A 27,961-nucleotide genomic window follows, 5' to 3' on the forward strand; every position below is an offset into this window, starting at 1 on the left:
AGGTCGTGAGACTTTAGAATAGCATGTAGTTCAGTGAAACGATTGCTAAGACCGAATGTTGAAGTGCTGTAACTCAAGTTCGACGATAAAGTGATCAAAACCTTGCTTGTACCTGCCTTTATGTAGAGGTCAGTCCTTGATTATAACTAGTAATCAGTCCTGGTTTTTCCAGCAAAAGGAGCACATGTCTTTTAATTCCTGAAAAGTGACGTTGGTGATTGTTTAAATGATCGTCATAAGCGTGACGTAAAGTAAGTTCGTCCATGCGAATCATATGTCATGTATCATATGCTTCGGAATTCGACTGTATGTCTGACACAGGTAAATAGAGTTTAATTTGGAGTGTTACCGCATGGAAATGTACTCTTGTATTATGCCTTGCTTCTCGCACACGTCCTTGTCGAAAACAAACACGGAAATGGCTCTTGCTTTACTAGGAGGCACCACATGACATGATACTGGCTGATGTAATGTATTCCTTTACTCTAGTGGTGGAGGGTCAATCAGCCGTTGGCTTCCATGGAGGAAGGATCCGTCGCCATTTCTAATCAAATGACCTTGCCAGGTTCCTATCGAGGACTTCGTGTTGTAAGATTGCTTTTAATTGAAATTTTTTTAATTTTTTTAGAATTTTATAAATTTTCTAATATTTAACTTAAAAATTACTGTTTTTCAAGATGGCGGCAGTGAAGTTAAAATTAAAAAATTGTAGAATGTTTTTTATTAATATTTTATTATTTAATTTATTTATATTTTTCCCATTTTTATTAGGGATTTTTTATATAGCGAACATAACAAAAAATGTCAATGTTGATGTCATACTTAAATTGGAAAGAAGTTATAGAATCCAAAATAGCGGAAAGTTCTAGGATGGTGGTATACTAGAAGGTGGATCAAAAACGGCAATCAGGTCAAGGTCAAAGGTCATTGTCAAAATCAAAATTTAAGGTCAAGGTCATCCAAGATGGCCACCATTATGTTACAGTCCAAGATGGTGGACACCGACACCGACATCACACCCTGCATCCTGTAGCAGGAAGAACATTAATATTTTACTTCTGCTATATTTAGTGCTGATAGTAGGACTAATATAATAAATGTGTAATATTTAATATATTTCACAGTTAAGTAAATTTTGCAGTCATTAGAACGCAATGAGTTGGCTAGCATAACAACATTTAAATATTTAACTTAATTTTAAAATTATTTTGTTCTTTTTTGACAATGGAATAAATCATACACTATTGTTATATATTGCATGCAATATTTTCTAATAGTGTCATTTAATAGCACTGTTCTGAGTCTCACTCTTATATTCAGTTTTTTATATAAGGAATAATTCTGCTAAAAGAACACACAAACTTGATATCAATCATGAGAGTTTAACACGTTCAGCCCAGAGAACAAATTGATCAGAACATATTTTAGGCATTCTTTATCCAGCCGATCTCATGAATCAAATATTACTCTACAATGTTACAAAGATTCAGATATAGAGTATTTCATCTTATAGCTGTGAGTCAGGCCAAAGATAACGTGGTAAGAGATCACAGGTGTTCAGTAGAGCACCTTGGAGACAACGGGGCCATGGCAGGGACTGTCAAGTAAGCTGGACCGACCAGACACCGAGTGCAAGCAGCAAGTACCTCCACGGGGGTGGGGTCGGGGGCCGGCCACGGGCGTGTCGGGAGCGGGCAGCGATGGAACAGGGGGACAGGGGCGGGGTCAGGGGGCGAGGGAAGCCGCCAACACCTGCGCCACAACCTCGCGGCCAGCCGGGCGTGCTGGCGCAACCGCGCCTTGTACTCGGCCGTTTCCTCGTCCTCGGCATCGGGCTGCAACACCACCAGCAGCCTGTCTGCACCACGCGACAATCTCTGGCCGGGTGCGACATCTTCAGCAGCACTCTCCAGCCGTGTGCACCACCCCCACCAGCAGCCAGTCTGCACTGTTCGACACGCTCCGGCCGGGTGCAACACAACCAACAGCCAGTCTGAACCGTGCAAACCTCTCCAGCCGGGTGCAACACCACCAGCCAGTCTGCACTTTACAATACTCTCCGGCTGGGTGCAACACCACCACCAGCCAGTTTTCACTCTCCGGCCGGGTGCACCACAACCAACAGCCAGTCTGCACCGTAAAAAAACCTCTCCGACCGGGTGCAACACCACCAGCCAGTCTGCACTTTGCAATACTCTCCGGCCGGGTGCAACACCACCACTACTAGTCAGGCTGCACTATTTGACACTCTCCGGCTGTGTGCAACACCAGCAGCCAGTCTGCACTTTGCAACACTCTCCGGCCGGGTGCAACCCCACCACCAGCCAGTTTGCACTGTTTGACACACTCCAGTCGGTTGCAACACCACCAGCAGCAAGGCTGCACCATGTAATACTCTCCAACCGGCACAATACCACCACACTTTGCCAATTAATAATAACTAGGCTGAAGCATTTGGTTTCTTAAAACTAAATAAACTTAAATTAACCTTTATAAATCACCCAAAATATAACAGTTAATGTATCATGAAGCATCACGATAAGTGTTCCACTGTCACGATGAAGAGTTTGACTGATATCCTTAAAATGTATGATTAAAAACAATGAATCTGTACAACAACACTTTATTAAGAAGTTGAGACCTACAAGACTGTATGTCTGTCTCTAACCATTCCTCGTTTACTTCTGCCCCCATAGCAAGTGCCTGCTATCAAAAATATTTCTTCCAAGAGAAGAAGGTTGCCTTAAATCGCAACATAACTATCGCAAATAAAACTTAAAACAATTTTTTTTCTCGAAAATTCTACAATGTTAAAAACATCAAAAACTGCACTGCTCTTTACAAATGTCAATAAAATACTGTAAAAAAGTATGTTAACTATGGACGTACAAATAAAAAGTAAAACAAAAATATTCATTGTCACAAGTATATCATGCCAGCAATCAACGTACATGTTGTCCTTATTAGTTTAATGAGTACTTAAACTACTTAAACACTGGTTCACTGGAAGTGACAATTTCGTAACTTGGTCGCTTATATGTTCCAATGGAGTTACATATTGTAGCTACTCCTACTAGACTATTAGATCGTGAGTGAACTTTTTCGATGACTCTTATTTGCTAGCATAATGGTGGATCACTGTCTTCTTTGAGCACCACAAGTCTGCCTCCTGCACATTTCCTGAGAATGATGTCCATCTGCTCTTTCGCTGCAGGGGATCAAAATAGTAATTTGACCATATTTGTCAGTATTGTTGAAGTTCTTTAAATAGTTGTCATGTGAAAAACCAGCTTAGTTCTACCAAACCTAAACATTTCTCAGAAGTATTTGTGGTGGCAGAATAAATTAGGAAGTGTCCAGGTGTGAGAGTTAATGGATCACTGGGATCATGGGACAGTGGAACAATTTATTGGACTGAAATTTTAACAAACATCGATTTGTGTTATCATTGTGTTAGGTTATTTGTATGTAAGACACATATTTCCTAAGGCTCTTCGTAAATAAAATTTCAATGACTTAATGCCTGCCACCCATATAGCAACGAGTTGGGGTGCTCAGGGTGGTATGAAATGCCATTTGGTTTCTTCCTGAGTAGTGTAAAAAAGGTGAGCCTAACGATTCAACAGAGTTTGAATTAATGACATTTCTTTTGAGCACCAACATAATTGCTTCCATTTTCGTTGTTAATATTTCACATCGACTTCGACATGATACAGATCTCTTCACAGCTGCAAGAGGTGCTTGAGTTAACATGTCACCGACCAACTTTAATATGAATTGTTTTTGGGGCCATGCAAATAAAGGTTAGAATGCATCACTTTTCCTGTGATCTGCATCTAAGAGTTCCTGATTAAAAAGGCATCAAATGATAGTCTAAGTGATGAATTAACTGATGAGTATGAACATAAAGAAATGGTTTATGTTATATTCCTATGATCAATCTTGTAAGATTACGTTTTGGGGGCATTTTTATATAATGCTTCTGCGCAAAAGTCAGATTAGAGTTTTGGAGCTGGCTTCGTACCAATTGATTATGGGTCCTGCACAACAATGTATTAAGGCTTTTAATTTTGATTTTTTCTGGACATTTGATGATAATGGTTAGGTAAGTTAATTTGAATCGATTATTTCTGTGACTGAACGATTCTGATGCAGCTATGCAATGCTTCCTTCAGTTAATTTAATTCAATTGGACTAGTCTTCATCTCTTCTATTACAACTTTTAAATTGTGTACAAATTTGAAGCAATATGTAACTAATATTTGAGTCTGGGATCTCTCGACAAACTGATTATAATATCATCTAGCTGGGCCATAATAAAGCTTGATGAAATTTTTTAGGAACATCTTCCTTACTACACTCTGCACATATTAGCCATAATGAGGAAGAAATCGTAAGCCTTGATGGTCCAATCACCATATTGAATTTTTAAAAATCTGTTCTGGAGAGGCTCCACATGAAATTATATTTGCAAAATTCTCTGTTGAGGCAATGTGTCTCCACTCTACTAATGATGACAAGTGATGAATTTTAAGGACTCTGTAAGGTACAAATATCTTCTATTTTTTGTTGTGCATAAAGCAAGGAAAACAGTATACATAAAATAACCAAATACCAACATATATTAAAAAAATATAAACTTTAAAGAAATAAAAATAATTCTAAATAAAAACCAAGCTTTAGAATGGGATTACTACAAACTTCAAAATATCATCAAATGATTCCCAGTGATGCAAACTTGATTTCCAAAACAAAATAATACTTTCCCTTTTCGTTTAGAGCTAAATTTTCTGAGAAATACTATATGCAGTAGGCTAATATTTGTGCGTCGTGATACTCTTATGTCCAAGTTATAGCTACATATCTTTTTGGCGTTACAGAGTCAATGAGTGAGTAATGAGTATAACTCTATTTATATATGATCATGGGTCACCTAATATTTTCAAGGTAAATTTAAACCTTGCTCTGAGAAAAATGTCTGGAATATAAATAAGTAGCATGTTTTAATACTAGCATCCACAAACTTTTAAGCAGTTTGTTTCTTTAGAAATCTGTTCTTAAGACATTTATGACAAAGATAGAATATTACTTGAGCTCAATGTCTGGCAGACATACAAAAGGAACCTGCTCAGATTTTAAATGTTATCAGTCATTTGTTATTTTTCCCATTTTCCAAGTTTTGGTTATTGAATAACTAGGGCAGTGGCTCTCATACCCGTGTGTTACCGATTGGAGCTAAATTTTTTAGATACATTACATTTTTTGGGTTTGCTGATAACATGTATGTTAAAAAAAAGTTATACTTATCATTTTTAAAACTATAGTGATTTTTTTTCATACAATAATTATGGCAGCAATTTATATTTCTGCAGGCGAAGAATTTCATTACAAGTCACTTGAAGCGTAGGTACCTACTCCTTGCAGAAAATTTCTACTCGTATTGTAACTCGGGTAAATTATTCATTTACATAGTCGATATACATGTTGGGTCTGAGAAAGTTTGTATTTTATGTTCCTTTATTATCTTCAAAACGTTTCATATCCCTCCACGGGAAATAAAACGCTGATGTAATGAATTTTCAAGCACAGGTTTACTGTTTAATAATATAAATATTTTTAAAGTCAAAGACTCTAAAGTAATATCAAGCTTTTTATAATTAGATATTTATAATAACAAAGAAATTAATTTTTTACAGTATATTTATAAAAACATTCGGGCAATATTTGTACTGTCTCAACGTTTAATCGCACACGCCCTCAGCATATTTCAGAAAACAATATATATTTTATATTTTAGTAGAAAAAGTATTTAATTTTTTTAGTCTCTAAAGAACAAAACACGATCGCTTTGTTTGTTTAATTAAAGTGAGTCTTAATGTGTTCGGCAACTAGTAGTATGGATGTAAGTGAGTACTTCTCAAACTAAATGTTTTATATTTTGTGGTTATCAGACATGTCCCAAAAGTAAAAATGTGTAATGTCCACCATACTGAGAGTAAAAATGAGTCGCTTCCACTGGTTCATATACATTTTTTTTTTTAAAATCAAACAGCGATTGCCTTGGATGTTATCGTAATTGCACTGCTTGGCTAAGGTAACTTTATCCTCAGCAAACAGAGTGAATGAAAAGGCTCGGCTCTTACGTAACCAAAGCAATATACTTCAATACGATAGCCACCAGCAATATAAAATATGTCTTACGGAGGTGTACAAGTTCCGTAGAGGTCTGGTCCTAATGCGCGTGATCCTTCCATGTCAACCTCTCGCGAACCTCGAAGTGAGAGGTCGACCTGGTGAAGGCACTGTGATCCCCAAGCGTGACTTACAACTGGTTTACCGGGTCGCTGGCGAACATGTTCCCAGCCATGCTATTTACAATATGGCCGGGTACCCGGTTGCCTGTACAAGTGACAACATTACCCCTTATTGCGAACTACTAGATACTGCATAGGGGGACTAAGCACCTAACTTTCTCAATACAAATAATACTACCAAAAAAAACAACCAAAAAACGTTTTTATGGAAGTAAAATGTTTACTTCTGATGGGTTAAGAAACACAACTAAATAATTTTATCGATTATGAATGACAGGTATATTGAAAAATTTGTAGGGGTGTGCGGGATCCCGACGCTTCGGGAAAATAGGCTTCTTGAAATGCCGGGCGGGAATTTTATTACTCCCGAATTTTTCGGGAAATTGTTTAAAAATTTACAAATGTTTACTAATCATGTGAAAATGTTTTCTATCAATTCACACTGTTTTTACAACAATATTTGTTATGGATTCGTACATTTTTGAAGGGTTTCCGTACAATTTAAACGCAAAACATATTTTAAACTTATGCCGATCGTAGCGACAGCTGTGGTGTGCAGTGAATTATGATAATCGTTTACACATATCAAATTGGAATATACAAAACGTACATGGAGTACCTTAAATATTGTATGCGTTCATAAATATATTTCTTCAAGGGTACAAATTTTCAAGATACGGAATAGTCAGTTATAAAACGTTATTGCCGTCACCATCGAATACTTAACCTAAAACCACTGTGTGTCCATAGACACAAACAAAACACACGCGCAATCCAACCTTTTCGCCAAAGATATAAGAAATACTAGACTTGCGTTTCATAACGAAGCGTAACCGTTCTCATTACTTGATAGCAGTGGCGATGTAGAGAACTGTATTGGCACTTTAAAAAATATGAAATCACGTAGTTTTACACCACTGCTCACGAGTATCTAAACATCTATGATTTTGCTTTGGGAGAAAAAAATAGTTGTTTACTGTTTAGTTTGGCGGGCTTTTTCGGCTGACGTTACGTTATTACGGCTTGGGCAAAGTATCTGTTCCTATTTTCGATGCCATTGTATATTAAAACAAACTAGCAGCCTAAAAATAATGGATGTCGCAACCGATCAGCTTGTTACTTGTAAACCTAAAAGTGTTTGGAAGTATTTTGAACGTCTGACAGACAGTAAATCCCTGGCAAAGTGTGTCGTGTGAAAATTTTTTTGAGATGCGAGCATGGTAGCACGTCTGGCTATAAAAAAAATAATTTGAGGATGCTAAAAAATATGAAGTCGCCGCTGAAAAAAGGGCAAGTGAAGCAGTCAAAAGAAATAGCAGCAAAAAAAAAACAACTAACTTTGCAAGAAACGTTTAAATGGCCATCTTCTCATATTATAATTAAAAATTTGCCTTTTTATTTTATTTTCCCGATCCCGTCCTGTTTCCCGCGGGAATAATTTATTTTTCCCGAAAATTTCCCGCAGTACAAAAACCTATTCCCGCACAACCCTAAAAATTTGACATGCGGGAGAGCGCTTACATTATACAACTATTATTACCGGTTTGTTCCGTGCCATCTGTCCTACCTGTCGAGTATTTCATAGAAACATGGCTGTGCATCTAGCCCCTTTCTGGATAGCTTGCTCATATATTGTTAGTTCATAACGAAGCTTAAAGTACGCTAAATGGCAATAATATACTTAAATTTATAAGTAAAATGATAAGATTCTAAACATTATTAACAATTTAGGAATTTAAAAAGAAATATGTTTTTAAATTTCAGAAAACCAAGTTTACCACAAGTTGCTCGAACGTTAGGAAGAATAATAGTTAGGCTACTGGTCCATGTGTCAAAGATCAGGGTTTCGAACAGCGGCCGGAACACAGGACTTTCACCTTTGCAAAACGTATTTTAGAATCCATGGTTGGGTTTTGTTTATTCTTCCTGCTGAAGGCAATGGGAAACCCCCACACAATCTGCTTTAAGAACCTAACATGTTTTTGCGAACTCATTCATCAGCTCTTACCCGAGTCATAGCGCTCAGATTCGATAAATGAGGAAGCTTAATATTTCAGATTAAAAGTAAATATGTTTTTTTACAACATAGCTGTTGATTACATTATAATACTGTAAAATAAGAAAATTGTTCTTAAAACTTTTATTACAAGTCCCTTAATGTTTCTGAACACATTACTTTTATTTTTACTAAAATACAAAGCCAACTTAAGAGTATATTTCAGTAACACTGTGGTATATATATTTTTTATCTCATGCTATACAAAACAGCACTAATATTTTTATAAAATAATACCATTACTTTCTTTTGCATAGTGGCAGAATAAACAGATCTAAATAACAATAATTAAGAAACAAATTAGGCGCACCTAGTCTTTAGCGCAAAATAAAATTATGCTTCTGTGGGTTATTTGTTTAGTAAAAAGTTATATATTTACCTCTTTTTTTGACTTCAGTTCTTCAGAATTGAAGCTGTTGAGTAACAAAGCCAAGAAGAGGTTAAGCACCATGAAATTACCCATCACTAGCGCAGGTAAAAAAATAAAGAAACACGTCTCTGGACCCTGTAGGCAGAAACATAAAAATTACTTATTAGTATATATACTTATAACTAAAACCTTATTAATAACAACACGGATTTCACTTATAAAAATTAAATTTATATATAGCCAATAAATTAAGTCCATGCAAGAAAGCATAAAACCACAAATCAATATTTTTCCCAGTGGAGACTTCTACAGTATGCAGCATTTCCTCTCGCTTCCCCATACACAATGTGCATGTTAGAAATCTCTGCGAGTGTAAAGTCTGCGTGTAGAGTTTCGGCCACACAGAGCACTATGCTCGCTACACTCGCTATGTTCGCTACGTGAGCCCAATGTAGCCAGCTGCATCTCACATGTGACCGGTCACACCGAGATGTGCCCGCTGTGTTCGCTATGTTGGCACAACTTTTCCGGGTATTTGGTTCTCGGCTAGTTTTATAAACATCGCTGACTTTGCGCATGCGCAGACAATAAAACCAAAACCTGTTTTCGCGTCGAATTGGGCTATACTTCTGCGTTTTCTATTTATGAAGTTAAGATTCTATCTGTTTTTTTCTATAAATATGTCATGTTAACATAAAAGTTCACGAAAGAAATATGAAAAAATAAATTTATGGCAAACATCCATGTTTATGGAATAGATCAATGGAAGAACATTTAAGGCAGGATATACCTGGACTTTGATTTCAATGAAATTCTATCAAACTGAGTTCTATTTATTCTCAAACAATTCACAATTTGTCATCGTCCTCACACGAAACAGCTTCATCAAATAACCAAAATTCTTAAAATTATTTATTTCATTAACTTCATGAACCCATTAATTTTTACGTGTACATACTGTGAGAGCCAGCTGAATATTATAATCGTCAGAATATTCACTCGAAACCCACAGCATACGTCTCTCCTATATCGCAAAACTATACTGATCTGTCTGGCCTCCTAGCACATTAAACACAGCAAACATAGCAAACATCGCGAACATAGCCTAGCTATCGGTGTGGTCTCACATTTGTTCTTCTTTGTCGCAGCATCGTAATCACTAACAGTTAACATTACCTTAAACATACCTCAATTAACTACCCAATTTTCTGTACTCCATGCACCTCTTTGCTAGTGCATTTGACTACATAGTTGCCGCATATCTAGATACCTGAGTGATCGTTACGGCTAGGACAGATGGTCATTTAGAGGGGGTGGGTGGCCAAATTATCACGCATGCGTAGATCGCTCGTGTTTGGGTCGTACTTTCGGACCAGAATATATAAAAAAAAATTCTTCAGCATGTGTGCAGGTTTATTCCCATGTTGGTTTATTTATTAATGTTTTAGTTTACCGTCACTTTAATTAACTACATGATTCGCGTCTTTACTTTGTAAATATTTTTTTATATTTAACAATGTTGGACTTTATCATTTCGGACTTGAATACACGTCAACCATCTTAAAAATCTTGTTACTGGTGTTATTTTCGGCCAACGAATACGCTTTCGAGGGCGTGGCAAAAATATTTAATTTGTTATGCCTTTTATTTTCAAACGCCACCGATTTTATCGACAGTAAAATGGGGAAAAAAATTAAAATCGCAGGCTTGTGAAGTGGTTTATAAAGAATATTGAAATATTTATACGAAGAGAAAATAAGCGGTGTTGAAGACCGCTGAAACTACTGGCGGTTCTCCTAGCGCAGTGCAGAGAATAAAAGTGGGAGTAAATAGCACCGGAGAAGGAAGCTCATTTGTTAAACTTGGTAATAAGAGATAAAAGACCTGAAATTACGATGTAGATGATTTTTATGGAACAGTACTTCGTAGAACTGTGTTTAAAATTTGTAAAGTAGAAAAATGTATCCTGACAGTGGAAAAAACACGAATAAACTGCAACAGGATACAGTAGTACGGAAACGTTATGACATGTTAAGTTTTTTTTTTTTGCGAAAAAAATTGAATCGCAGAATTAAATTTTGATTAAATAATCTGCAGTACGACAGAAGTGGTTTGCTCATTTGAGAAATATTTGAAGGTTTAGAATAAATATTCATTATATCGTGTACATTAAAAAAACATATTTGTTGTTGTCAAATATAAAAACAGAAATCTTGGAGTGAAACGTCGATCCACGGCTTGTTGACACTTGTGTCAAAAGTACAAAGATCGATAATGTTTTATACGGTGGTGAAAATTATTATGCTCCTAGTGCCGTAGTAATGTGGAAGTCTCAACAAGCTACAAAAGACTACCATCACAACACGAACTGACAATATAATAAAACGTAGGTAAAAGAAAAACTGTCACTAACCTTCCCACCAACAGTGTTGTTGTCTTAGACAACATGTTAGACCTATCTCAATATCAGGATAAATAAATCGCAAAAATCTTACTCGACCATACACCTAATTTAACAACGGTTGCGAAAGCATTGAATTTCATTAAGCAATGACATGCTTAAGCCTAAACTTTATGAGGTTATTAAGCAGCATAAACCGTTCTAACCATTTATTTAGGGGAAAAAATCTTGAAATGTTACGGGCTTTCAACTCTCAATTTCCCACCCCAGTAAAATGCAGTTTCGTTACACAATGAAAACCTACTATTTTAAAAACGTGAATTGATTTTGTAAAGAAAAGTTAAATACTGAAAACCTTTCTGCGAATATGTGAAGAAGCTTGAATACAGGTACTACCGACTTGATGCTCTTTTCGACATGATACTTGATCGCAGTATTACTTAGGAAGAGTGGACAGCGACAGCGGCAGTGTTTTCGGAAGCCTCCCCGCCTCGTCACCACAACTGAGAGTCTGTGACGTGTCCCAAGCTACATGGCATCCTGCACCTACTGCAACTCTATAAACCTTTGAGCCCAGCTCGTTGTCCACTTCCCGCCGAGTGTTTGAACGCCTCTGCACCGCGACCTCAGCCAATGGAGGAAAGCCTCAATGGCGCGAAGTACAAATTTATGCTCTAGTGTTCACGCCTGTAACTTTGCAGGGTTGCGTTTCCGGGGATATGTTCGCTAACTAAATTTGCTTGTTTTAGCATCCCTTGTAATCCATTCAATTCATTTCCACTAATTTGTAAACAACTTGTTCACTTACCTCTTTAGACTCTGCTCTCATGCAGTCCCAAAGCGGCTCTATCCACTCTCCACACAAAATACGAAATATCATCATGAACGAATGGAAGAAATCATTGAAATTCCATCTGAAAAAATAAACAAAAAATTATCAAACCACACTAAACAAATGACCAAAATTGTTTTCAAGAAATTCTGTTGAAGTATTGTAAAACATTTATTGTATCTCAAATAATGTTAGTAGAGCTTATCACTGGCTGACTCACCTTGGCACCGGATCTGGTGCAAATTTGTCATCAGTGTAATCCCTAGAAAACAACTGCATTCCTATTACGGCAAATATATAAATCACTATCACTAACACAAACGTCAAATTTCCTAAAGCACCGATGGTTGAAATGATAATGCTAAGAAGAACTTTCATCGTTGTCCACGACTGCGCCAGTTTCAAAACACGTAACTGAAACAATGAGCAAACAATACTCAGACAGAAAATGGAAATGTTTAAAACACATTCAATTTTACTCAAGAGAATAGATATAATTAATTGTTTAATAAAAAAAAGCATTTTTTCATTTAAAACTGTATTTCGTTTTGGCTATAAATGTCTGAATTTATAACAAGTTTTTCCATTTATGTTTAATGTTTACGGTAAATTAGGTGATAAATACACATTACAGGAATTAATATAAATTAGACACATGCGAATATTCAATTTAATTTTTTATTGTTCAAGTACAATAAAGCTGCTCATCCTTGAGTAACATTTAAGCCACTAATTATTAATTCCTTAACTTCAAACTCAAGAATAATTATTACTTTAAAGCAACAAATTAAAATAGAAGATCACAAATAGAACTCACCAAACGAAGTCCTCGGAGAACAGACAGACCATCAACTAATTCAAATGAAAGGTCTAATAAACTCGCAGACACAATAATGAGATCAAAAATATTCCAGCCGCAAGCAAAATACTCTTTGCTCAAAGCCAGAAGTTTGAGGAAGCACTCCAGTGAAAATATTGACGTGAAAACCTACAAAAAGAAATAGCAAACAACATAGTTAAAAAAAGTTTTTTAAATCAAAATATTATTATTTTTTAATTTTAAATACTCTAAAAAAATTATTTATTTAATGGGCTGATTGCCAATTGAAATGGTTATACCGAATGAAGCCAGCTAAAGTATAGGAGTACGTACTCAAATCCCGGTTATTTCACTGTGTGCAGGGAGGTTTCAAAATATAATTGTAATCATATTTGAGCATGTAACATCTCGCAGGGGGTATCGCCAATTTAATTTAACTTAAAATTAAATATTTGCTTATTTGATAAAGCAATATATACTGAACTATGCTTTAACCTACATGTTTAAACAGATTAACATTTCTTCTGTTAAATTTATAACTTCACACATACATAATATGGTCCTACTTTCTGTCGTTTGGTTTAAATATAGCGTGCATTAGTACTGCGTGTTAAACGTTAACTCATTTGGTTCACATTTCATGGAGTTACTTCAAAATACTTTCTGGTATGTGTATTTTTTTTAAGCAAACCTTACATCCAAGGTTAAATTAAACTATGTCACAAATAGCTGCATGCAGTTTAGTAAAATGAGACCCAGATTGTAACATCTAAAGATTTTAATATAATAACGGCTAAAGCATCGCTTAAAAGAGTTTGTGGTAATATAGTTTTTAATGCAAATATCAAGGTAAATTAATCAAAGCTATTTGAAAAGGTATTTTTGTATCTAGCTCTTTTCTATTGTTTAGCGACAGTCTGGTATTTTGTAGTGCCTTAAGCATGATTAACATTAAAAAAACTAATTATGTAACGTAAACGAATACCTATGTAGAAGTTATTACAGCAGTCCATGGATTTCATATGTCAAATTACAAATGTTATATTATATGTAGAGTAGGACCATAAAAAACTATGAGGTATAAAAATAATAAAGGAAATACAAGTAAGTGAGCTGGAATATGTCAAAATTACTTCCCAATATTCTATCCTATAAAATATGTGCAAAGGTGAGCAGCTACCTTGTTCCCGATGTCGAGCGCCTGACGCACCGATTCGCTCATGCCGTGGTGCTCCATGGCCAGGAACATGGTGTTGAGCACGATGCACAGCGTGATGAGCAGGTCGAAGAGAGGGTCTCGCACCACCTTATACAGGCCGCATTGGAAACGCAGCCAACCCTCGTAGTCCACGCAGCACTGCGTGCACTTGTCGCAGTTGCGGTCCACCAGGTCATCTGCAAACCACACTCAACACTGTGTAGACTGGCATTCATCCACTGCACACTGGAGCCACAGCCAACCCTCGTAGTACACGCAGCACTGCGTGCACTTGTCTCAGTTGCGGTCCACCAGGTCATCTGCAAACCACACTCAACACTGTGTAGACTGGCATTCGTCCACGGCACACTGTAACCGCAGCCAACCCTCGTAGTCCACGCAGCCCTGCGTGCACATGTCGCAGTTGAGGTCCACCAGGTACCATCTGCAAACCACACTCAACACTGTATAGACTGGCATTCGTCCACTCAGCACTGGAACCGCACCTTCAACTGTTAGTCCATACACCACTGTGTGTTCATTTAGAACAACAATGTGTAACAGGTAGTCGAGGGGCAGCTTGCACTAGTGTTTCTTGTTGCCTTGGCCAGGCCGCTCATCTGTGTGTCAGGCAGTCCAAAGGTCAGCATGTACGTGTGCTGCTAGTTGCCGTGTCTTGACCACTCACCGAGTACAACGATGTGCGACAGGTAGTCCGAGGGCAGCGTGTACATGTGCTGCTAGTTGCCGTGTGTTGGCCACTCACCGAGTACAACGATGTGCGACAGGTAGTTCGAGGGCAGCGTGTAGATGTGCTGCTAGTTGCCGTGTCTTGGCCACTCACCCAGAAGAATGATGTGCGACAGGTAGTCCGAGGGCAGTGTGTACATGTGCTGCTAGTTGCCGTGTGTTGGCCACTCACCGAGTACAACGATGTGCGACAGGTAGTTCGAGGGCAGCGTGTAGATGTGCTGCTAGTTGCCGTGTGTTGGCCACTCACCGAGTACAACGATGTGCGACAGGTAGTTCGAGGGCAGCGTGTAGATGTGCTGCTAGTTGCCGTGTGTTGGCCACTCACCGAGTACAACGATGTGCGACAGGTAGTTCGAGGGCAGCGTGTAGATGTGCTGCTAGTTGCCGTGTCTTGGCCACTCACCCAGAAGAACGATGTGCGACAGGTAGTCCGAGGGCAGTGTGTACATGTGCTGCTAGTTGCCGTGTGTTGGCCACTCACCGAGTACAACGATGTGCGACAGGTAGTTCGAGGGCAGCGTGTAGATGTGCTGCTAGTTGCCGTGTGTTGGCCACTCACCGAGTACAACGATGTGCGACAGGTAGTTCGAGGGCAGCGTGTAGATGTGCTGCTAGTTGCCGTGTGTTGGCCACTCACCGAGTACAACGATGTGCGACAGGTAGTCCGAGGGCAGCGTGTAGATGTGCTGCTAGTTGCCGTGTGTTGGCCACTCACCGAGTACAACGATGTGCGACAGGTAGTTCGAGGGAAGCGTGTAGATGTGCTGCTAGTTGCCGTGTCTTGGCCACTCACCCAGAAGAACGATGTGCGACAGGTAGTCCGAGGGCAGTGTGTACATGTACTGCTAGTTGCCGTGTGTTGGCCACTCACCGAGTACAACGATGTGCGACAGGTAGTCCGAGGTCAGCGTGTACATGTGCTGCTAGTTGCCATGTGTTGGCCACTCACCGAGTACAACGATGTGCGACAGGTAGTCCGAGGGCAGCATGTACATGTGCTGCTAGTTGCCGTGTCTTCGCCACTCACCGAGTACAACGATGTGCGACAGGTAGTCCGAGGGCAGTGTGTACATGTGCTGCAGTTGCCGTGTCTTTGCCACTCACCGAGTACAACGATGTGCGACAGGTAGTCCGAGGGCAGCGTGTAAATTTGCTGCTAGTTGTCGTGTCTTGGCCACTCACCGAGTACAACGATGTGCAACAGGTAGACTGAGGGCAGCGTGTACATGTGTTGCTAGTTGCCGTGTGTTGGCCACTCACCGAGTACAACGATGTGCGACAGGTAGTCCGAGGGCAGCGTGTACATGTGTTGCTAGTTGCCGTGTGTTGGCCACTCACCGAGTACAACGATGTGCGACAGGTAGTTCGAGGGCAGCGTGTACATGTGTTGCTAGTTGCCGTGTGTTGGCCACTCACCGAGTACAACGATGTGCGACAGGTAGTCCGAGGGCAGCGTGTAGATGTGCTGCTAGTTGCCGTGTGTTGGCCACTCACCGAGTACAACGATGTGCGACAGGTAGTTCGAGGGAAGCGTGTAGATGTGCTGCTAGTTGCCGTGTCTTGGCCACTCACCCAGAAGAACGATGTGCGACAGGTAGTCCGAGGGCAGTGTGTACATGTACTGCTAGTTGCCGTGTGTTGGCCACTCACCGAGTACAACGATGTGCGACAGGTAGTCCGAGGTCAGCGTGTACATGTGCTGCTAGTTGCCATGTGTTGGCCACTCACCGAGTACAACGATGTGCGACAGGTAGTCCGAGGGCAGCATGTACATGTGCTGCTAGTTGCCGTGTCTTCGCCACTCACCGAGTACAACGATGTGCGACAGGTAGTCCGAGGGCAGTGTGTACATGTGCTGCAGTTGCCGTGTCTTTGCCACTCACCGAGTACAACGATGTGCGACAGGTAGTCCGAGGGCAGCGTGTAAATTTGCTGCTAGTTGTCGTGTCTTGGCCACTCACCGAGTACAACGATGTGCAACAGGTAGACTGAGGGCAGCGTGTACATGTGTTGCTAGTTGCCGTGTGTTGGCCACTCACCGAGTACAACGATGTGCGACAGGTAGTCCGAGGGCAGCGTGTACATGTGTTGCTAGTTGCCGTGTGTTGGCCACTCACCGAGTACAACGATGTGCGACAGGTAGTCCGAGGGCAGCGTGTACATGTGTTGCTAGTTGCCGTGTGTTGGCCACTCACCGAGTACAACGATGTGCGACAGGTAGTCCGAGGGCAGCGTGTACATGTGCTGCTTATTGCCCTGGCAGGGTGAGACGCCGTTGCACTTGACGACACGTATCTCGCTGGCCCCCACGGCCACTGTCACCGGCTCCACCTTCTGCAAACAAAAGCAGTCATGAATTTAAACCTGCCTCCCCTGCTACATTTGTGGAGTATGTTTAAGACTATCTGACACCGAGACAGACACCCTTTAAAGGTCTATGTATTAGTCGAAGTTCGCTGCTTCATTTGAAATAAATAGCAATATTATGCAGGAGTTTTTTTAATTTAAATTTTGTTAAGTATTAAAATTTTAGTTTACCTATAATGCCAAACATAAATTTTAGTTATAAAACACATCTAGATTTGCTAAACTGGCCCTCCTTTGAGGAAATATTAAGATCTTTCTAGAGAATTTTATTTATGGAACAGACCTAACCTAAACTATATATAACTGTTATAATTAAAACCAAAATATTCGAAGATGCATATGTGTGGATTATTCCCATGGCAAGCTTGAATGGAATGTGCCGATGCTGTTGCGCAGCATGTGTTGTTTTTAGGCACAGTAACTACACGAGACTTTTTACACTTGATTCGCCGGATTCATGAATGAGTGAAGGAAAGTCCTCAATAATTAAAATTTTTAACACTTTAAATTTGTTTAAATTAATTTAATAATCTGCATAAACTATGTTTATTTACAAAACTTCTTGCAACAATCCAGTATTACAGTAACTTAATTTAACTTAAAATAGTCTTGCTTATACTTAATATAATGATCATAAAATATAAGTACATTTAGGGAGTTAGAGCATTTAAGAGATAGCCTATTTAACTGAATCCATTAAAATATATTTACTAAAATAAATCTAACACCACATCTTCTAAATTATATAATAATGTCTCAACATAAAACTTTATATTTAGTCTTCCTTTATTTTCTGCCCTCACACTACCAAACAATCCTTCACTCACCACCGTGCCGCTACACTATCGCGAAGCCGTCGCTATTCTCTGAACTATCGCTCAACTCGCTCGCAGGTTGCTCACACTGGTATCGCTACAGAAGAAACTCCCTTTACTCGTCGGTTGACCATCTTGTACATCTGAGGGGAGGTGGTTTGAGAATGGTTGCCGAGACCCCATCCCTCGTTTATGCATTAGTAAGCTTTGATTTTCGCAGTTTACGTCCCCAGTACATGGCAGAATGATCTCTATCAGACATGGTGGTGTCATGAGCAACACAAGACAGCAGAGGCAAGGCACATCACAGAGACAGCCGGCTGACGTTGCAAGAGCTGTCGCTCAGCTACTGTGTCTCAAAGACCGTGCCGTGCGTCCGATGTCTCATCAAATATCACACGCGCAGCGCAACAAAAAACTGTTAATTCATCGCGCACCTGGGCTATGATTCCCTCTCCCCCCAAAACCAAACATGCTGAGAAGACTTGCTGCCACTAGTAGCTTTCGTTTATAACACTGCTGCCCCTTTAAACCTATTGTTCCCGAACATGTATCATGTTTCTCCTGGTATGTTTGCTAAATATTTTCAAATGAACCACCTTACTTAAATCTCTTCTTCCTTTTAGGAAGCAAAGGACCTCATCACTCAGCAGAAGTTTTAATGTTTCATAGGGGCCTTCCCATGCTGCGTAAGGTTCACAACACCAGACTTTATTATGTTGAGGGTAGTATAGCCACACTTAATTTTGATCATTAAGTGCTAGCCTTCAGAACATACCTCGTCTTCATTCGGTTTGTACTATTTGAAGGGTTTTGGTGCTTTATCATGGATGAGTTGGTGGAACTGGTTGGTTCTTTTTGAGATAAACTCAAATTAATGTCTCAGAGCATCTTGAACTCTTTTTAAAACACGATACTTGCAGTTGATTCTTCAATGTATGTTTGTGTAAGTATTCATGAATGTAAGCCGTCAGAAATAATTGAATGGGTTGGTCCAAGTCTGCAACTACCTTGGCAAGGTGTTCCCCTAAAGCTATGATTAATATCTCCCCCATACCATCGGTTGAGATCGTAAGGCTGTAATCCTTGTTTAAATTATCCCTAATAATTGACAAACCTCCTGGAATAAAGTTTATTAGAAATTACAGCATTGGTCTTAGTGCAGCTACATAGATATCTATAATCTGAAAATTAGGTGGTTGACTAGCACATTCGCTAAAGGGGTGGCTTCTGGCTTGGTAACATGTGCCTCTGGCTAGGTAGGATGTAAGCTTCTGGCCACTTGCTAAAATGATACTTGGACAATATAGAATGTTCCAGTATATATTTAATAGTATTAACTGCAAGCATAGTAGAGGTTTTTCTTTCAAGGTCACAATTAAAGAGTAACTCAAACAGTTTTAGATAAGCGCATGCGAGACTACTACTTTGTTGTTTGCTCACTTGCAGTGTCACCTAAACAAAATGGCGACTCTTGAGTGTAAAGCATTTTATATTCTGCAATTTGACAATAGTGAATCTTTAATTTCAGTTCAACTTCGTTTCGTTCAAAGTTTAACTGTCGAATTCCCTGACCGTTGGACCACAGACCTTTTTTTTCGCTGGCCTCCACTTTCACAAGACATAACGACATGCGTTTTTTTTCCTTTGGGGCTTTATAAAAGATGGTGGGTATGTTCCGCCATTACCTAAACATTACTCGGGATATGATAACCAAAGTGGGGTAAGAATTAGACTTTTATTAGGATGTGTGCCGTATAACTAAAGGTGAAAATATTGTTCAAAAAACTTGGTTAGTTTACCTATAATTTTATGTGTTAATTGTTTTAAATAGTCTAAATGATACTGTTATAATATAAAATTGAAACTGAGACATTCTTTTATAAACATCCTATATAATATATCAAATACGATTTCAAGTTTTTCGGAATGATCTAGAAATTTCAACTGCTACCCTCTCAAATAAGTCGTCCAAATAATATTCCCTCATTTCCCCATTTTTCCAATACTGCCTTCGCCATGTCTCGAAATCCCGGTGGCACCTCAACCAGTAGAAACACAGACAGCCTTTGGCTAGTGACTTCTTCATTTATATGTGGCCACCAGTGGTCACACAATGTATTTACTTCAACACCTGTGGCACAATGTTTCTTGGGAAGAGAAGTTCCGTGTTAATAAATTTCCCATTTCGGGTCTCCCAAACCCTTTTTAACAAACCATCCTCCATCATCAAGAAATCCCACTGTGCCCAGTAAATTTTAACGACCTTTATCCAGCCTTTAGCGAGTCCTAGGTCAGTGTCCTGTCGCTGTGCTGCTTTCCAGATGGGTAATGTTCCATTTGTCTTCACCGACAATGGTTGTTTTAAGTCGGATGTCTTCGAGTTCTTTAATATTCTCTGCCTTTTTGCAATTATTACAGTCTACATTGAATGTTCATCGAAAAAGGGCATTTGCATTAATGTGAACACTGCCCCTTCTGTGCGCTATAAGGCAATCATACGGCTGTTTATGTTCAGGTGACTTCCAGCAATAAGGCAGCTCCACCGAATGCTGAGCACTACAGACATTCTCCTTTTATTCAAAACTAGGGCCTGGAGCACTTTTCAGCAGCTTCTTCAATGCTCCTATAATATCTTCCTTATTAGAGTTGGCACTGGTATTTTTCTCATAGTCAGTCTCGCTCTGATGCTTGTGTTCGTGATCCAAATTAACTTAGAAACACACAACTTAAAACAGTCCAAACTTAGAATTGGCATAACTTTGAACTGCCATAACTTAAAACTGGCATGATGTAGAACTGTCATAACATAGAAATGTAATTACTTAGAATTTCCATAACTTATAACTGAAATATATAACTCTCATAACTTGTAACTGTCGTAACTTAAAACGCTCATAACTTAGAACGCTTATAACATAAACAATTTACTTAGAAATAAATAACTTAGAAACACATAAACTAGAAACACATCAATTTAAAACACGTAACTTAGAAAAACAAAACTCCGAAAAACAAAACTCTGAAACAGATAACTTAGAAACATTGTAACTTAACATCATCGTAAATTAGAAACATCTTAACTTACAACTATCATAACTTTCTAACACATGACCTAGTACTATATAACTGAGAAAAAGTCAACCCCGAACCACACCACTTAAAAATGTCCCTACTTTGGAAATCGTTACGTCAACTATCATAACATACTTTAAAATGTCAAAATATGAACACGTAACTTTGGAACCATCATAACTTTTAACTTGAAAATCATTACCTAGAACTGTCACAACTTAAAAACAGAAATTATAACTATCATAACTTAGAAACTCGTCAAAAAGAAATGCACACAACCTAGAAATGTCATAAATTATTAACATGCAAATTAGAAAAGGTATAACTTATACATTTCTATTTTGTGTGCTTTTAAGTTTTGTGTTTCTAGTTTTTTTACAACGCCTTTTGTTCCTTTAAGCGCTGTATGCTGGTTAGATTTTTAGACCATGAAGCAGGTGTCAGATATAGGGTTTGTTCCTTAGTCCATTCATAAATTCACTGTAAGCTAGCTATTGATGGAATTATGCGGCTTGCTGGGCCTCGAATTCCTGTAAAGTTTCCGAGGATCGTTGCTGTCAGGTCTTCAAAATAGTTTTTTCCTCCTCACCCATATGTCGGTCAACTTACCTCAGCTTTAAAGCATCCAATAACACTGAATACTTCTTCTGGGTCGGAACAGTTAACATCTGAAGCGTTTCAAGAAGTTGTCATCTCAAAGCAAAACTGAGATTTAGCCGTCTATTTATTACTTCAGTCATTTACTTCCACTGCTGCCTCGAATTGTCACCTGTAAACAGCTCAAATAGACTGTCACTCGAATATGTTTAGTTTGAATTGTGGTTGGCCGTAAGGAGGACCCTCCACATTGTCTTAACCAGTGATCCTCTCCCGGATTGCAGCAACTGTTGCTTCTTTGATCACCCGACGGCATTCCTCAGTTATAGCTGCTGCGTGATCTTCAGTTAATTGTTCAAGTAAAGCTAGTTTGTACTCTGGTTAGGCCATATATAAACACTGTACTTTTCCTTCTAGCTTCATGTTGGTTTAATCATTTTCCTTCTCATTTTTCTTGCCCAGCCACTACTTCATTTCGCATATATTTCTAGCCATTCTTGATAAAAATCGATTTCAGTCTTCTTTAATTATGCAACACTCCTAGGCCGCTCATTTTTTCCCTCTTCCTTTATCTTCTGGATGTACTCATGGCCATTTTTCATTTTCTCATAGTGTTTTTTTAATTTCCTCCTTGCCACTTTTGATTTTGTTCATAATTTCATTCTTCATTTCAATAAGGAGAGCCATCACCTCGCGACAGCAGCGGCGCGGCATTACAGAGGCAGTGTGTTTCACAGAGGCCGGCATCAGGTGCGTCTCTTTAAATGTCACACAGGCTGCGCGACGAAGAAACCCATCGCTCATGGCGCACCTGGGCCTCGTAGCCACTCCCCCCGCCCCACAAACTTCTTCACGTAGCCCCTCACCCACCCCCCTCCACATCACGTAGCCCGTAGTAAATAAGACGTCAGCCGCTGGAACCTTCCTCTTGTAACTATTGAAATTAATTTAATAAACGAATGAAATGTTATTTTTTTATTAAAGTGTTGATTTTATTTAGATTTACTTATTGATAAATGGCGGTACGACGAAACAATATATATGCAGAAAGAATTAAGTAGAATTTATAATTTTGTTAAATAATTTGGAACAGTTTATGGAGTACACCTTTGTTATGCTTCTAACGTGTAATTATGCACCTGTAACAGCACAAAATAGTCATCCTTTGTTGTATCCAAATGCAACTATTTTCGCAACTTCAACAATTACTTTATAACTTCTTAGAATAACAATTATTATTTCCATCCGATTACTTTATTTACGTGGCAAATGTTATTGACGAATAAAGAACAATTATTGTCACGAAATGGGACAATAAATTAGTTTCTCATTTTAAAGTCAACAATTTATCCTCACAAAAAATATATTTCTGCGTATGCGCACGTTTTCATATGGCTTATCGTCTTCTGGCTTAAAAAACTTTACTATCCACAGAACAATATAGGTTACATAGTAAAATATTCGTTCAAAAATTTTATACGAAAAAGATTCCAGGCAAATACTTATTTATAATTTTTAATACAGATGGAAAGTGCACGGGATCACATGACGAATTTTATTGTTCATTAAAAAAATTAATTATTAACAGAAGTATAATGTTTGAAAATAAACATTTATTTAAAAATTATTTTCTTCCCGAACAAATTTTAAGCAAAAGTGTATTAACTGTTTTTGTTCACAGATTGTGTTGAGCTGTAGCAACCACTGGCAATGGCCGAGTATTCTTAATATTGTGACTGTCATCTTAACATTGTGTGCTAATGCTACTACTAGAACCTACGGTAATAATGCCTTCCGTGTGTAATAATGCCTACACTGTGTAAAAATATTTAATACTTTGACTTTTAAGAATTGTAGAATTGAGAATAATATATTCGTAAAATAAGTTATTTATAAATAGGCACAATACAAATGTTCTAAAAATTATTTGTGATATTCCAGAATCCCAATTTACCTTGTGATAACACTTTATGACTAATCCTGAACAATCCTAAGCCAAAAACCAACAAGAACCGCAGGAACAGAATGCCACAAACATAATTATTTTTCCTGGACAATGCCCACAATTCTTTAAAATTACGAATTTTAAAATTTTTAGTGATACTGATCTAACTGCAATAATAAAATACAAATATTTCAAATTAAACATATTCCTAAATTCATTTTAAAGTGGTTACGGAACCTATACATATTTGCGGTGTCAAAAACTACTAGGCCAAAGTCCACAGTTACCTGTATTCTTGTGGAAAAATCACGTGTTCTTTTGGTCGTGGACTAGTGACATTTCGGTTTTTTAACCGTGTTTAGACTTTTTTGTGGTATTATAATTGGCGCAGAGTTCTCGAAAGAAAACGGTGAACGAATCGAAAAAGTCAAAGAAAAATTAAGGTTAAATATATATTTTGGCCTTCAGTAGAATGACACTGTGAATTTTTTTCATGTCCAAACCATACGTCAAAACATGTAACATGGTAATTTAGTGGTAAGACACTAATTTCTCTTTGATCTTAGACTGACTTTACTGATTTTCTATTTCCATAGTTTCCCGAAATCAAACCAGGGAAATTCTGTAATTTATTTCCTTACATCCCTTGTCCATGTCGCTGTGTGTTTACCGTCTGTAATGTCCTCACAACCGATAAGACGCTAATCCCAAGTGAAGTATGAGAAAGGTAAAAATGGAAGTACTCATGTTAGCAGTGGAATTTCGACGGCAAAAGTCAGCTCCATAGAACAAGAAGGGAGATACAGAAGTGCGACTCTTATAGTGAAAACTGAAACATGTTTCGCGCTACATGCGACGCTATCTATTAAAATCCAAAGTTTTATGTTAACAATGTTAATTTATCTACGTGACAACTAATTGCTTATTAAAAAAAAACTGAATTAAACTGTACGAAAAACCCTTAATGGTCTTTTGTTATACGAAAGTAATGTTCTATGTAAATGAGTACTTAGGTGATGCAAGTTTTTTGTGGTATCCCGCACCACCAAATATGTATCTACAAAAGTAATTACTTCTTGCGGTTTGTTTGCTTGATAATAGCTTATGCATTACTTCTCACAAACAATATGGGCATGTTAGTAATGTTAGTACTATGAAGCCATAAATTTAACAATAAAATAAAATAAATTTTTGAAAACCAGTATCTATATAGTGTACAAGAAATTGAAGAATATATTCTGAGCCTTTGTAAGTACAACATAAAATTTTATACTTAAACTAATGTGTTTAGCTCATAACCATTACCCTAGTCTAATTGGAATATAATTTATGATTGTGTAAATAGAAGTATTGCTCTATGAAATGTCATGTGAACAATAATTGCATGAATGTAAAGTTCAATTGTATCTGTATAAATAGTTCATAGTGTATTATAACATAATACAAGTGAGTGAATTTTAACTATGATGTGAACTACGGTGACTAATGTGAATAGGACTAGAAATAGACAGATTGATCTAATTGATCTAATGTTCAAATACTCATTTCAATTGTTTAACATAATATCCAATATTAGAAATTTAAATATAACTTTCATGCTAGCTAATGTATATATTGTACATATACATGTATTTCATACATTTGTAACCATGTTGACAAGCCCTACATTCAGAGAGCCACTGCCCATCAACTGAGTCCATCGGGCGCTAAGAAAGTAAATGAAGGCTAGTGTCCAGCACCTGCACCGCGCTGGGGATGTGCGCCACCTCCTCGGAGGTGAGGTCGCCCTCCTCGTGGTCGTCCACGACCCCGGAGTCGTCCAGCGAGGACTCGCGGTTCTCGCTGTTGTTGCTGCTGGGCTGGCGCGAGGACAGCAGCTGGCCCCGCAGCGGCAGCCCTGCGCACACGCGGGCACAGCCGTCCTGCGAGCAGCTCCCTCGGGGCGCGCCGTTCGGGAGAGACATGCCCGTGCGGACTTGCACAAACAATCATCGCTGGAGCGAAACAATAAATACATTTCGATAAATGATTTTTCCAACGAATTGTAATTCGAACACGAATAAAAGAATTTTAGCACTGACATCGCATATTCGACCATGTCTCAATGCTGAATTACTTTCACTCCATCTTCAGCAATGACAGTGAAGAAAACTACCCGTCTAATAGATTTGTCAATATATATATGGTGATATGGACATCTTATCGATACGTACTTGAAAAAACGAAGCACCGGTACTTGGTTTGTGTATTACAATGCATCTGATAGGCTGGTGACTGATGGATTCGATATCAACATATTTAATGAACTACAGTGCAGGTATCTTATTTTTTTTCCAAATATTTTATGGCTGGTCATTTATTGTGTTTCTCTTGGAACAATTATTATGAAGACAATACTGGTCTGACACATTACAGAAATTCGAAAGAATGTTGACTGCAATATTAGTGTTTTGTTCCTATTTTAATTGTGAATTAGTTTAGTATTCGTATTGTTTTAACATAAGAATTGGAGGCATGGCGTCTGTTGTATAAAGCTTTGACATGGGGCGATGCGTCTTATATGCCTACTGTTCAGGTAATTTTTTTAGGAAATGTAAAAAATAATAGTTAGGTCTATGAAATTATTATTATTTAATAATCTTATTTTCATGATTATTTAAACGCCATTTGACTGTCGATAGTAAATATAAAGACAAGTCAAGTAACATAAATTAAATAATAAGGACGTTCATATTTTTTTTTTTAAGTAGAAGCTTATCGATTTAATTTATTTATTGGACATGTTCAGAAATGTTCTCGTCATTGCATATTTCAGTTCAGTAAGTTTTTAAGTAAAAGCAAAAATATCTAGTAGATAAAACTAACTAAATTGTTATTTAATTTGTTAGGTGTTAAAGAAAATAAGAATTAGCCTAACAGGATATTCGAGAGTCTGTACATTACCCAAATAACTTCTCAATCAACTGATAAACTGCATCACCTTAAACTTAAAAAATAATAACTTTAGAGTACATTGTCAATCTACTCTTTTTTCTATCAAAATAAGTACAGTGCTCGTTTCGCACTTTTGCAAAAGAACAGAATAAATTGTGAAATAGTTGGCAGTCAGTAAGGCATCATTAGAGATAATTTTTCACGAAATATTTTTTCGCGGTAGGTTATTTTACAGTACACTTTTTATTATTATTATTTTGTTTGGGAAAAAGACATACATATACCCTGTAAAAAAAACCAGACATTTTACAGTGAAGCATTTGTGCTCTCGGTAGGTCTAAACAATAACAATATGCATTATAGAAGAACAAACAATTAAATTTTTCCCACTTAACTCATCATCAAATAATATAGCTAGGAGTGACGAGTACGAATAATTCCCTCTCCCTCTTCCTGCGCTAATATATGCCCTGCGCCGAGACTCTTTGTCTCGCTGTATAGTGGTTGCAGCTCAAAAGTAGGAAATAACTTCTTACTATTATCACTATACACGAAGGCACATAAATTAACTTAAGCCCAGCCTCTTAGTTTTCAAAGCGCATTGTTGAGAAGATCCGTATTATAAGTACTTATGACTGAAGAAAAACCATTGAGTATTAATTAGAGATTGCTGATGTTCACTTAGGTAAGCAGTAATGGAGCGAGGATTTGCTATAATAATTGCCATGCAAACAAAGTAAGATAATAACGACCTCAGCAAAACATTTTTGTGGTTATAAATTTTAATGCAAATTCTTTTTTAGTCATTCAACATTTTTTATTTGTACCCCTTGCAGTAGTGGTATGTTACCTAAAAAATTACCTTTAGACATCAGTTTTAGACAATATTTAGAAAGTTATTAAAATATATGAATGGATTCAACAGTATACATGACAGGGAAGTTTAATTTATTTACTTATTCCAACTCCTTGCAGTAATGATTTGTACTATCAGAAATTGTTTCAGACAAAAGTTTAAGATAGTATTTGTGGAATGTACAAAGAAACTAAACTGACTTTACTAAGGGGAATGATAAATGATTGTGATTGAACCCCTGTTTATGCCACCAGTTGTAGTAATGTGTGGTTGTTCCACAAGCAGCGGAACGCACCCAGCACGTTGGGCGGCGTCTTGAGGGGGGCGGGGGGCGGCTGCACGGCCAGGGTCTGCGGCCGCGCCTCGGGCCGCGGGGACGGCGTGGCGGAGCGACTGCGCGCGCCGCCCCCCGCCGCCGCCGCCGGCTCGCCCTTGTCGCCGGAGCCGCCCCGCGCGCGCTTCCTGCGGCGCGTCTTCTTGCGCGAGTAGGAAGAGATGAGCACGCCCTTGCGCGAGTCCAGCTTCTTGCGCTTGTTGCGCTCCAGCTGCTTCACGTGGATCTTGGAGGGGTCGAAGCTGAAGGTGGAGTCGTCGCGGTGGTCCGTCAGGTCCTTGCGCCGCTCCTGCG

The 27,961-nt window shown here is 38.4% G+C and overlaps 1 protein-coding gene across 1 annotated transcript in view; it reads right to left on the reverse strand.

Annotated features, from left to right (window-relative positions):
* The window catches only part of LOC134541488 (sodium channel protein 60E-like), a 219,708-nt gene that overhangs the window by 82,745 nt on the left and 109,002 nt on the right, over positions 1 to 27,961 (reverse strand). Inside the window, exons 7-14 of the mRNA XM_063384980.1 lie at positions 27,629 to 27,956; positions 25,283 to 25,440; positions 16,940 to 17,078; positions 13,974 to 14,188; positions 12,791 to 12,961; positions 12,194 to 12,387; positions 11,950 to 12,055; positions 8,750 to 8,875 (exon numbers count right to left, since the gene is read on the reverse strand). Coding sequence (XP_063241050.1) covers positions 8,750 to 8,875; positions 11,950 to 12,055; positions 12,194 to 12,387; positions 12,791 to 12,961; positions 13,974 to 14,188; positions 16,940 to 17,078; positions 25,283 to 25,440; positions 27,629 to 27,956 — 1,437 coding nt within the window. The remainder of the gene's footprint in view (positions 1 to 8,749; positions 8,876 to 11,949; positions 12,056 to 12,193; positions 12,388 to 12,790; positions 12,962 to 13,973; positions 14,189 to 16,939; positions 17,079 to 25,282; positions 25,441 to 27,628; positions 27,957 to 27,961) is intronic.

This window comes from Bacillus rossius (genome assembly GCF_032445375.1).
Source record: "Bacillus rossius redtenbacheri isolate Brsri chromosome 4 unlocalized genomic scaffold, Brsri_v3 Brsri_v3_scf4_1, whole genome shotgun sequence".
In the NCBI taxonomy this organism is placed as follows: domain Eukaryota; kingdom Metazoa; phylum Arthropoda; class Insecta; order Phasmatodea; family Bacillidae; genus Bacillus; species Bacillus rossius.